Here is a 12,089-nt window from a genome sequence, read left to right as displayed (position 1 = left end):
AGAGTGATACAATAGTAATTGTTTTAATGTTTCACATTCCTACAACATGTTCCATCTAATTAATTTTAAAGCACTTTCCAGAATGCCTCTGAAGATAATTTACCCATTTTACAGGCATGCAGCCTGTCCAAGGGGCAGACCTGAGGCCAGCAGCCTGCCTCAGACATTTGAAAGGCTACTTTACCTTTTCATGACTCACCTTTCCACGTGAACTCTCGGAGCCTCAGGTATTTCCACCCTCTCTTGATCACACCTGATATATTTTTTTCCAACAGCTTTGCTAAATTTTACTTTAAACACCCTTGAGTGTTCCTCTCCAGAAATGCAGAGCAGAGGGCAGGATCCTCACCTTTCATCCTGTCCCATCCTGCTGCCAGACCAGCCCTTCACAGTGTGGACCTTCCTCAGCCTGCTAAAGCCTCCCTCCCTCCACTGCACCAGAACGTGATTTTCCTCAACTAACGACCTCATTTGCACTTGCAGTTTCTTTCAAACAGAGTCAGACATGGCTGATTTACCCTCAGAAGCAGGACAGTACCCCTGGCTCTGAAGAGAGGCAGCTCCCAGTCACTGCTGGTACAAAGCAGGAGCCTGTAGGATCTATGGATTTAGGGAGAGGGCCATGGGGGGCACTGCCCCCTGCCCCAGCCATGTCCCTGTGCTCTATTTCCTCCATGGTACAAGCTGTTCGTTCTTATCATCCCAGTACAGATGGGGAACACTGGACCACAGAGATAAGGATGTTCAGGGGATGACAGGCATGTTTGGGAACACCATAAAGCGTACGTCCTGCTTTTATTTCCAAAGCTGTCAGCATCCTTGAAACTAGAATGACGCTTCTGTAAGTCCTACATCTGCATTATAGAGCCCTTCAGCTGTGTGTACCATAGGACAGCTTACGTGACTGGACTGAGTTTCTGCCAGCTGACAATAATTAAAAACCTCAAAGGATTATCACATAGTTCCTTATGAAACAGCAAAAGCTCAGGGATGAGAAGTGATGAAGAAAAAGAGGGTCATAACCAGGAATCTGGGGATTCCCCTATTTCCAGTTATGCTACTGGAAACTGTCCAGTGCAGTGTCAAAAGATGCTGGGAACTGATGCTGCTGCACATTTGCCACCGGTCAGAACAGCAGCTCAGTGCCCTGCCTCATTACAGTTGTGTCTCAAACTGAAGCAGTATTCAGTATTTATTCTACTCATGGTTGAGCCTATTTCAGACATTCAGAAGGAATGGATGGCACAGAAAGGCTCACCTAGGCCAGGGGACACCCTGCCCCTGCAGCAGCACCCACTGGGGTCACATCATGCAGGGCTGGAGCCCATCCAGCCCAGGGAACATGTGCCAAGTGCTGGGGCCTCTGCCCACACCCTCCACGCCATTCATCCCACACCCAGCCTCGCTTTTCCGCTCAAGACATGGGCACACTCAGCTGTAAGTGTGTACTTTCAGCTGCTCTCATGGGAGTTTAATTAAGGAATAGGCTATGACAAGGTAAATGTGTTCACACAAGATAAGTGTCTGAACTAACCACCCAGAGCATTTGCCGAGGAGCAAAGGCCTGGAGTTGCTTCCTTAACCAAAAAGTTGTAATAGAGCAGAAAGCTGCAGGTTTTGAAGTGACTTTTCTGCTGGAATATCCATTTTCTACTGATCAGACAGTTTCTGTAGGGCTAATTATTTCTATATGCTCCTCCTTCTCCTGCTCTGCATCTCACTCACTGCCCACCTCCTTGGCTCCTAATTGCTTGGTTTGTATCTCATGACCCTAGAGTACTCAGACTTAAAATTTAGCTTCTGGAAGTTGATCTTTCCAAGCCCACTCCTCACACGTGAACTCTTGCCCAGGTCCCTGCACACCCTGTCCTGTCGAGGACCATCTTGCAATAGGGAGGGCCAAAATGAACTCCATCAGCCAACAGCATGAATCCCAAACCAAGAAGTGCTCAGGTCACAGGATTGCCTTCACAGCTCTCTTGGGCAGCCAGAGGCTTCAGCCTCCCAGATCCTCATCAAACAGTGAATATAGTGAAGAGCCCATCATCCCTTTGAAAATGTTTGCAGTTTTTTTTCTTTCTGTTAGAAGTGTGGAGGGGAAGAGGAGCTCTGAATGCCATCACAAATCAGCACGTATTCAGCCAAAACAAAGTGCCACTTGTTTGCCCTGTTCCCTCGATGACCAGGGCATGGGGGATGTGGTGAGACAACGGTGCCAACCGACCCAGCTACACAAGAGGCTCTGCCTTGGAAGTGCTTCAAATAATTAAGCACACAAGGCATAAATTTACTGAGATCTGGAAAGCAAATGAGGTCAGTCTGCTCTCATTTTCCTCATAGACTATAAGGAAAACCAAAAACTCCAACAATATTAAGTATATGATTCTTTTCTGCCAGCACAGCTCTGTTTCGTAGGACATGGGTTTTTTTCAGGCCCTTAACCAGCAGAGCTTTGCCAGCAACAGCCCTAAAGTAATGCAATTACATTGGCCAAAATCATCATTTTGTCAGGGATTTAATTCTCTCCTGAGGACTGGTTAAGCTGTGAGAGCAAAGAGCCATCAGCAATCCCTTTCAAGTACAGACAACTCCTAAGTAAATAGAAGGAAAAAACTAAGTATGATTGTTTAAATAAACTGTATTACAATTTAGCACACTTAAAGACAAGTCAAGCAAAGAAGATATTTAAAATATGAGGTTTTGAACAAAACAAAAAATACAACAACCAAAAAAAAAAACCAAAAAAACCCCCAATGAAACTCCTGTAATAATGTCCTAGTAACAGTTTAAAAAGTAGCAGGTTCCAACCTACTTTATTTAATAGTTAAATACAAAAGAGTGCAGCACTTATCCAGGACCTAATCTCCTTCTAAAAATAACACTTTGCTTTGACATTTATTTCCTTTATCAAATCTGTAATCAGTTCTTTTAAACAAAAGCCCCTGGTGATAAATAAACCCAAGTGGTAATGTTTTCTTGGTGGAAACAATTACTCACCTAACAGCAAAATACAAAGTTGCTGGCCCTGGTTTCTTGGGTAAGTCATGGTCCAGGACACGATGATCCAGCTGCAGCCAGACACTCTGACCTCTGTGGAAACAGGTTGGCGAGAAGGTTATAAACTGGGATGGGTGAAATACAGAAATGGGTTCTTAGTGCTCATGTTTACTCCAAGTGTTACTTTAAAAAGTTCAAGATTCAGCTCCAAGGAAGACAAACGTCATTAAATTATTTCCTTTTTTTTTTCTCCTAATTTTCAGATTTTCATACAGTTCACTTTTGGTGTTCACGAATGCTCTTTGACTCTCAGTGACTTCCACTGACTTTCTATGTCTAGTGGCAGAAATGGGTCTGATCCTTCTGCTGCATGGGGATGGCTCAGCTCTGCAGTTCCATCCCCAACTCCTCCTATTCTGCCCCAGCCCGACAAACCCCTGTTTCAGGGCAGAGGAGTTTACCAGAGGCACACTCCTTAAACCAGGCAGTTCTCTCTGCAGTGGCTTCTCTAATTGAAATGGGATTCAGCCAGAAAGAAAACAAAAAAATCCCCCAAAGACATTGCCAAGCTGTGGCTGCCCCATCCCTGGAAATGTTCAAGGCCAGGTTGGATGGGGCTTGGAGCAACCTTGTCAAGTGGAAGGTGTCCCTACCCATGGCAGGACTGGAACAAGATGAGCTTTAAGGTCCCTTCCACCTCAAACCAGACTGTGATTCAAACCCCAATAACCTCCCTGAGGACTCTGGGGAGCACAAACCTGTGGCTGCCCTAAAAGGCTGGCCATGGGTGCCCTCCAGAGGCCACATGCTCCCTTCCAAGCACCCAGCCTGTGCCATACACCCAAGGTAGGCTCTGGAATCCCACTGGTGTTTCCAGGGAAGCTAACAGCTTTTAGATAATGCCCCGGGCAGCACTTTAAAGCTCACTGTGAGGGAGTGCCAGCAACCAAAAAACTTGTAGAAAAATTTCATGGCAGTTCTTCCAGGGGAAAAAATAAGCCAAGTGCAAACAGCATCCTCAAGGGATTTACAGAAAGATCTGGGAGAAAGTATTTTCCAACAAGTGAAGGGACAAAGACGTGGCAAAAATATTCCAGGGACAGCTCAAGGTGAGAGTGGCTGGTAAAAATAATACAGTGTGGGGTCAGGGGCCCAGAGCGAGCGGCTCCCACCAGCTCCATGAACACCAGCCCTGTCCTCAGGGCCAGTCCTGCACCTGCACGTGGGATCTGCCTTGGCAGAGTGGCCCCAAACATGGCTCTAACATGATCTTTAGGGGAGGCTTTCATCCAAGGCTTCAGAAAAAGCAGCAATGGAGAGCAGCAAGAACTAATGTTATTCCCATTAGAGAAGAAGAGGTTGATTTATTTATTAGTGCACAACTCCATGTCCCCACTGCCCCAAGCAGCTCTGCTCCAGCTTTTTTGGGGGGAGCTGAAGGTAACTCCTCTGGAGACGCTGGCCCTGGGGAGCAGACTCCTGCCTGAGGGTTTTGGTCCTGCACCCAGCAGATGTGGGGAAGCCACGTTTCAGTGCCACGCTGACAGATGAACCTAAACACCAGCTGGGATTTCAATTAACCCAGCTGACTCTGGGTTCATGCCATGGAAGCAGATCTCCCACAGCACTCTGGAGCCAAGCATCACACCCAGCCCCAGCCAGAGGAAAGCTGTTTATGGGAAGGACTAACCTCATATTTTGCTGCTGCTTGGGAAATTTGGGTTCAAAAGACTCAATAATACATTTGAAATTCAAGTGCAAAGCAAGAGGAGTAATTCATTTTGAAAAATCAATGCAAAACTTTTTTGTTGTTACGAAAAGTGAAGAGGAGGAAAGCTGAGGGTGCTCACAAGGGAAATTACCACTGAATCAGTTTTTTCAGCTTGCGAGACAAATATGAAAAGTGAAAGCATCAGGAAAATATTTTGCAAGTATTCTCTGGTTTGTGCCCAGAAGATATTTTCCAAATATTTTCTATTTCATGCCTTCCCCTTTCCTCAACCAAGCACAAGGTAGGAAAATCTTTCTTTTTCAAAAAAGTCATTCTTCCATCACACCAAACTGCCATGCTGTCAAAGATAAGGTTTCACATTGCAACAATCACACAGCTGTCTAAAATAAACGAACATACTTACGTATCATCGATAAAGGTTATCCCAAAATACTCCTTTTCTTTCAGGTTGAAGTGTGAGGCCACCAGATCCAGTAACTCCCTAGACAAAAGTTTGGGCTATTGAAAGAATAAAATTCATTTCAGTCCAGGCTTTTCACGTAAAATAAAATTTTTCTCTGCAAATACTGACATTTAAGTACACATGGCCACGTTAAAACCCTGTTGCACAACTCAATACAGAAGTGGCTCCATCAGACTCAGGGTGTCCCTGTGGAGCTGTGTGGAGCATGGAGAGGCAATTCTGTATTTAATCCATGACATTAAGCTGAAGGGCACAGGCTTTCCTTTTCCTGGGGGAAAAGGCAGCAGCCCAGGCTTTCCTGCACTTACAGCAGGAGAGATTTTTCAATTCAGAAAATACTCTGTATTTGAGAATCTCATGCTTTGGGTTTCTGTTATGGGAATAAAACATCCTCAAACCCACAGACTTTTCTTCCCATCTAAATGACAAAAAAAAACAAAAACAAAACAAAAACAAAAAACCAACAAACATCACCACAAGGGATGTGTTTAACACACTTTGTGAATTTTGGTGAAAGCAAAAACTGAATGCAGAACTGATGACAGATATATTTGTTCACCATGCGCAGGGAAACCCTCCTGCTAATCCAAGTCTGAGGAAGGGCCCATGTGCCTGAGCATGCCTGTTTATTGCACTTCTGTGACTTACTCTAGTACCCAAAAGAGCGAGGTCTGTACCTGAACCAGCAGCTCCAAGTTCCTGTCATCGAGGAGATGCACCTGGCAGTGCCGGCCCTCTGTCATCTGCAAAGACAACAACACAGTCCTGTCAGGAAGGATTCCCAGCTTTCTTGGCTGGCACCAGAACACATGCAGCTCGGGGATGAGGACAGTGTGGAGCAAGTGTGTAATCTGCAGGGATAAGGGAATTGACTCTGTACTCGAGCCAAACATCCTTCTCCAAGGACTTGGTCTGGGGAGCTGCCTCAGCACTCTCAGCTCCTGTCAGCTTCAAGCTGGAATTAAGGGTGCTTAGCAGCACTCAGGATCAGATAAAAACAACACAAATGCTGTGAGAATTAAATCTGAGGATGAACCAGCCTGGCCAATACCACAGCTACAAGCAGCAGCCATGGCCTTTTGCTCTGGTAAGGAGTAGATGACCAGGGACCCATGAAACCAAATCTATCCAGCCCTCCCTGCAGATGTGTCAGCCCAGATTTGGTCCATTGACCTCGTGTCTAGTTGAGATGGAGTCTCTATCAGCATGTTAACATTTTCCCTTGGATAACTTCCATGAAGCATTAGAAGTCATTGCCTCCATAAGATTGCTATGTAGGTGCTGCACACATCAAGAAGGTGCTTGAACTGCATGATTATGAATGAGCTTTGAACCACTGATGCTATATCTGAACCACCTATTTTGTGTCCCATTTATCTCTTGCAAACAAAGTCTCTTTCTCTCTTTAAGAGGTGAGCAATTCAGAAATAGCTGCACATTATGCCCTCTTAATATCTGCCCTTTGAAATCTAATACATTACGATGAAAGCTTCTACATTATTTAATATCTGTTCTAATTCTGGGCCTTTCAGCAGCTTCAGTGAGGACCAGCTTTGCAGTGAGGACCAGTCTCTGGGTGAGAGCTGGTGAAGGAAACCTGGCTTTTATATTTATTCTCCCAGCCTCAAAGTAACTCATTTTCCCGACAGCACAAGCTTCTCGTGGACTACAAATTGTGAGCTGCGAGCAGAGGCTGGGGGCGGTTTGCTTAGACAGGGGCTCCCAGAGGGATTTAACAGCAACATAGAATGGTTTCTCCTTTCACATCCCTCTGGCTCGGCAGGGACAGGGCTGAGCTCTAGTGCCACCAGCACCTCTCATCACCTCCTGCCCTGGCATGGTACACATCCAAAGCTTACAAAGACTTAAAAATAAATGCAATTTATACATGACTGCAGTATAACTGAGGAGACCTCCCACCTCCCCCCTGCGCTGCCCCCGTTTCAGCGCACGGCCGTTTGTGCAGGGCGGGCTACTGAGACACAGCCGCCTCTGTCACCAGCCAGCCCGGCAGCCCCAAGAACCCAAATTAACAAAGCTTCATTGTTTCAACTAATTGAGCTCATTTAGACCAAAAGCCGAGAGGGAGTGCCCTCCTGAGGAGCTCTGCAAACAGGTCAGAGACGACCCATTTGTGGACACAACTCTCTCTAGTGTCTGGGAAAAACTGGGCTGCAGCATCTGTGGCACCAGCACTGGCAACTTAAGGCACTACTGAACATCACATCGCCCACCAGAACAGCAATACTGGTACAAGGACAGTTTGCAGAGCAAGTCTAGTGGAAAGAAATCCCTTCCTTTCCTTTTCTTCCACTGCTATGAACAGGAATTATTACAGAAGTGCCATATGCAGAACAACACATCATGCATGCAGGAGTGCAGAGCACAGGCTGCACCATCCCGGGACAGCAGTGATATCTCCATGCAAAAACACAGCTGCACCCCTTGGTGCTGCACCCCCCTCATGCCCTGCACTCCCAGCGCTTCATCCTTCAGGTTCTGGAAGCAAAGCTGCACCATCCCAACTCCAGCTTTCCAGCACGCTCCCTGAGACTTGTCAGCTCTCCAAACACACCACCTAGAGCCCCTAAATCCATTATGATCCGATCACAGGTCCATTTGTTCCCGAGAGCTGAAGGTCTGTCATCGCACGCTCGTCACTAAGTCGCATGTTACCATCAATTAATCATTTCATCAGCGCACCCTTCAAGGTGGAGCATATTTCTGGCTCTGACACACTGTTACCAATCTGCCCCTGTTGCGAAGTGTCTGATCCAATAGTGTTTTTAAATCGTTCCCCATCTGTTGCTCTGAGATAGCACGAGGGTTGCCATTATTTAATTGCGAGCTGCTTTAGCTTTCACCCAGTGAAATCACATTAATCACTTCTGACTGTTTTAATTGCCTCAGTTGTCTGTTGTTAAGTAAAAAAGGTTTCTATTATAGCAAACACATCCACAAAGCCTTGTGCTGAGAAGAAAGGAAGGTAGCTGGGAGGATTGAAACAAAAGAAATACCAAGTATAGTCTCTGCTTTTATTCAGCTGTCCAAGGTAATTGCAAAGCAACTCAAAAGTAATTAAACCTTATGACACCCCTGAAAACAGGCAAGATATAATTATCCCTGATTTTATTGATGAGAAAACATAAGGAAACAGCTTAGCAGTCTGATTTACAGATATAGATACAGAAAACACTTAGTACCTGGGACTCCAGGAATCTCATCTCAGAGATCATACAGCCACTTCCCAGAGTACTGGAAAGCTCAGTCAAGAAGTGCAGAAGATGTCAGAGTGCTCAGTGACAAAGCACCCTGAAATGCCATTGTTGTGACAAACCTATCAGCTCCCACCTGTATCCCCAGAGCTCTGTGTGGCCAGGGGCTCGTGTCACCCCAGGAACACTTTGTCACATGGTGGGACACGACAGCAATGTCCAGGGCCATGAAATGCCTGTTACTGGCTGTAGCCCCAAGAAGAGAGGGGGGCTCTGGAGCTCCTTCTCCTTGTTGCTTGCATCCCTCTGCCCCCCAGCCCACACGTGCACACCTGAGAGCTACATCCCTACTCAGATGCCTTCACCTGGGCTGAGGCACAACGTGGGTACTCACTGTGTGGCACCACAGCCTGGCCGAGGGACGCCAATCTGCCAACGTGGTGACCCGGCTTTGCATCTGCAGGCTCCAATCCCTAAGCAAAGTGGTGTTAACCTGGACAGTCCAAGCCCTTATCCTCCCTCCTGCTGACCCAAGGCTTCAGCAACCAGCACCCTGGTTCCTGCAGCTGTGCAGGAGCTCACTCCAAGTATCCACACCCCATTCCTGATGGGGCAGAGAGCACTTCACTTGGCTTACTCCATTCTTACAAACGCAATCAGAAGCAAATCACTCCCAATTTCCATCACAGAGCAGCACAAGCCCATCCTACATCAGGAATGTCACCCACCAGAGAGGTCCAGGAGACAGCTCTCCCCCCACATGGAGCTGCCCCCCTGTGCAGACAGGGCTCTGATACACAAGGCAGTACTCACATTTCACAAGCCTTTTTTGTACAGGAGGCAGAACCAAAAGCTTCAGAGGCTGTTGCAGCTCCAAGCCCACCTCAAGCTTTGGAGTGTCAATCCCCTTCCACCTGCCCTGGATGGTCCCAGCACAGTGACACAGAGGTGTGACATGACTGTGGTGCAGCAACACCACACACTCAGCACAGGTATCAACAGTCAGGTCCCCTCCTCTCACCTGAAGAAGAGCTGGAGAGCTTCATAAAGAGAACTTCATCACTATGGATGCATAAGGATTTTGGCCATGGAAGAGTGCCTCCAGCTCAGTGACTGGAGACCCTGAGCTCCTGGAGCTGCAGCAGCAAAGGACTCGTTTTTAACTCCCCCAGTGACACTGGTGTGATTTATTTCCCCTCAGCACATCCGCTCACAAGCCCGTTTCCTCAGGCTCTGGAAGGGACTCGTCCTGGCTCCCTGGCTCTCAGGCCACTGGGCTCCTCAAAGACCCAGCACCCTGGAGCCCTTGCTGATACGTTTTCTTTCATCTTTAATTCAGCATGCCTTGCTAATCTGAACAATATAATTGATTTTCTATGTGGCTGGACCAATCCATCACTGTCTGGCTCAGTCAAGAGCTGGTGTGAGCAGTCTTGAGATATATATACACACACACACATCTGTTTTCAGCTTATTCTCATTGATTTTGCATTGTTTGTACAAATGAACACTTTTGCTATATTTTAGCAACATGCCCCCAAATTGGTCTTCCTAGCAGTTATTTTTAAAAGCTTTGCTAATACTTAAGCTATTATCCAGTAAAAGAAGTAGCAGCACAAAATTCATGAAGCATCCCCGGATCTCATCTCATTCCCAGTATGAAATTAGCAGAGAGGCATTACACAGCCCTATTTTTGGCAAAACCATACTGGATACTGGTACTTATTGCTTCCCAAAGTCACTGTCATGCTCTGCACACACGTAAGCAATAAAAACTCAAAAATGGAGAGGACTGGAAAAGAGACAAACACTGTCCAATGCAGAAGTAGTTACATCAGAATACTGCAGCTCTCCTAACTCACAGGCAGTGGGCTGTCAGCAAGAACCTTATTTACCCAAATCTTCAGTAAAAAAGGCAGATAGTGAAGGAAAAGAAACACACAATTCTCAGAATATCCATGTGTGGAAATTAAAGCATAGGCTGAGACAGTGATTCTACACTGCAAATTAACATTATCATAAAGGTTTCATATAGCTGGGAGAAGCAATATTTTGCCCTCCATTTTTTGTGACAAAAAATAAGAAATCTTCCATCTAAAATCATTGAAGTGGATTTTCTAAAACATCCATCCTTTAAAAAGAAAAAGAAATCAACAAGGCAGAGAGAAAAAAACTGCTTCTTGGCTACTTAAACCAATTCCCTATGATATCCTGAGCCTGAATGTTTATTTGGGAAAAAAACCATATGCAGGATATTTATGCTATTTCTCTTGGACAGAAACATCCTCCCTATTCGAAGCTGGTTGTTACATGCAATATTTTTAGACATCCATGTGTGTCATCCAGTTAGGGAAAAAATAAGAAAAAGAAAAGAGTAATCAGACAGGGTATAAACAGGAAATCTCCAAAAAAAAAAAAAAACTTGAGCCAAAAAAAAAAGCTGTCAGAATAACACATCTCCTGAAGGACAGCTTAGGAATGGGAATCATGAAGGGTTCAAGTCAGAAGCAAACCGTCCAATGTGTTGCTTTTCCCTCCAAGCCAGATTTCTCCTCCCAGAACTGGGCAAACTACAGAGAAGTCGCTTGGCTATATCTGTCACTGACTTCTATTTTTAAGCCTTTTTTGTTCTAAGAAAGTCTGGAGTCTTCATTCCCAGGGAAAGCCAAAAAAAAAAAAAAAACCAAACCAAAAAACTCCCCCAAAACAAAACCCCCAAACTCTCACAACTCTTTGGACAAAGAAGGAAGGATTACACATAAGCTGCACATAAGTAAGACAAAACTGGGAACTATTTCTACCACTGAAATGCTCTGAGGTCTGTCCATGCCTCCCAGCTGTTCTCAACTGGGGACACGCCACGATTTGGGCTCAGCAGCCCACGTTGCACTGATGGGTAAGTGTGACCTGCCCAGGGACAGGGTGGTTGTGCCAGGGCCCTGCATCCACCTAAATACTCATCACCAGAAGATTTAAAACCAACTCCCACCATCCAAGCAAGGCTTCACACCTTTAACACCCTGAATTCCATGACAAGTCTTTTGGAAGGAGTAAACCTTTTCACCAAGTTCTCCTCTTCCCTTCCTCCCAAGATAAACCCTTTTGTTCAGACTCGGGTGCTGCTCCTGAACACCCAAAGGGCTCTGCCTGAAAACATCTGAGTGTGACACCAGGGATTCAGTCCCAGCTGCACTGAACCAAGCATGTTATTTCCATAAGCTCCCAGTAGGGTAACCACGAGAAATTAAACTTCACTGGCAGGTGAGTAGCTCCAGAAGGTATTTTACAGGCAGGAAAAACCACCTGCACTGATGAGAGAGAAAGGGGAACCATTCTGACTAAATAAATGGCCAGCACACAGCCTTAGAACTGCAGTTTTGAAAGTGAGAAATTGGATTGTGGTGCATCATTAGTACATAGCTTATAAAAATTGGCTCATTTATTCCTGAAACAGGCACAACACTGTGGCTCAAGCAGTCAGAGCACTGAAGAAAATCCTGTAGATAACAAAAAGCCAAAGAGCAATACTCCCACTCACTGGAGGCAATGCTATCCCTTTGCCACATTGACCCAGCCTCCACAAAGCCTGTGCCATGAGGGAGTCCCAAAATTCTTCCATCCTGCTTTTGGCAAAGCAGCAGCACTGCTTTGCAGGTGCACGAGCCCAGAGAACAACCTGGAT

General features: G+C 45.9%; 1 protein-coding gene across 3 annotated transcripts in view; it reads right to left on the bottom strand.

Annotated features, from left to right (window-relative positions):
- FRMD4B (FERM domain containing 4B) overlaps positions 1-12,089 on the bottom strand; it is an 82,190-nt gene that overhangs the window by 55,006 nt on the left and 15,095 nt on the right. For 2 of the 3 annotated variants that reach the window (XM_032699288.1, XM_032699289.1), the window contains exons 2-4: positions 5,870-5,935; positions 5,133-5,227; positions 2,998-3,090 (exon numbers count right to left, since the gene is read on the bottom strand). In XM_032699288.1, the coding sequence (XP_032555179.1) occupies positions 2,998-3,090; positions 5,133-5,227; positions 5,870-5,935 (254 nt within the window). Of the gene's footprint in view, positions 1-2,997; positions 3,091-5,132; positions 5,228-5,869; positions 5,936-12,089 lie in introns of those variants that run through there. The other variant, XM_032699290.1, reaches the window with a different exon arrangement.

The sequence above is a fragment of the Chiroxiphia lanceolata genome, chromosome 11 (genome assembly GCF_009829145.1).
Source record: "Chiroxiphia lanceolata isolate bChiLan1 chromosome 11, bChiLan1.pri, whole genome shotgun sequence".
Classification (NCBI taxonomy): Eukaryota; Metazoa; Chordata; class Aves; order Passeriformes; family Pipridae; genus Chiroxiphia; species Chiroxiphia lanceolata.
This window is presented reverse-complemented; position numbering and strand designations above follow the sequence as displayed.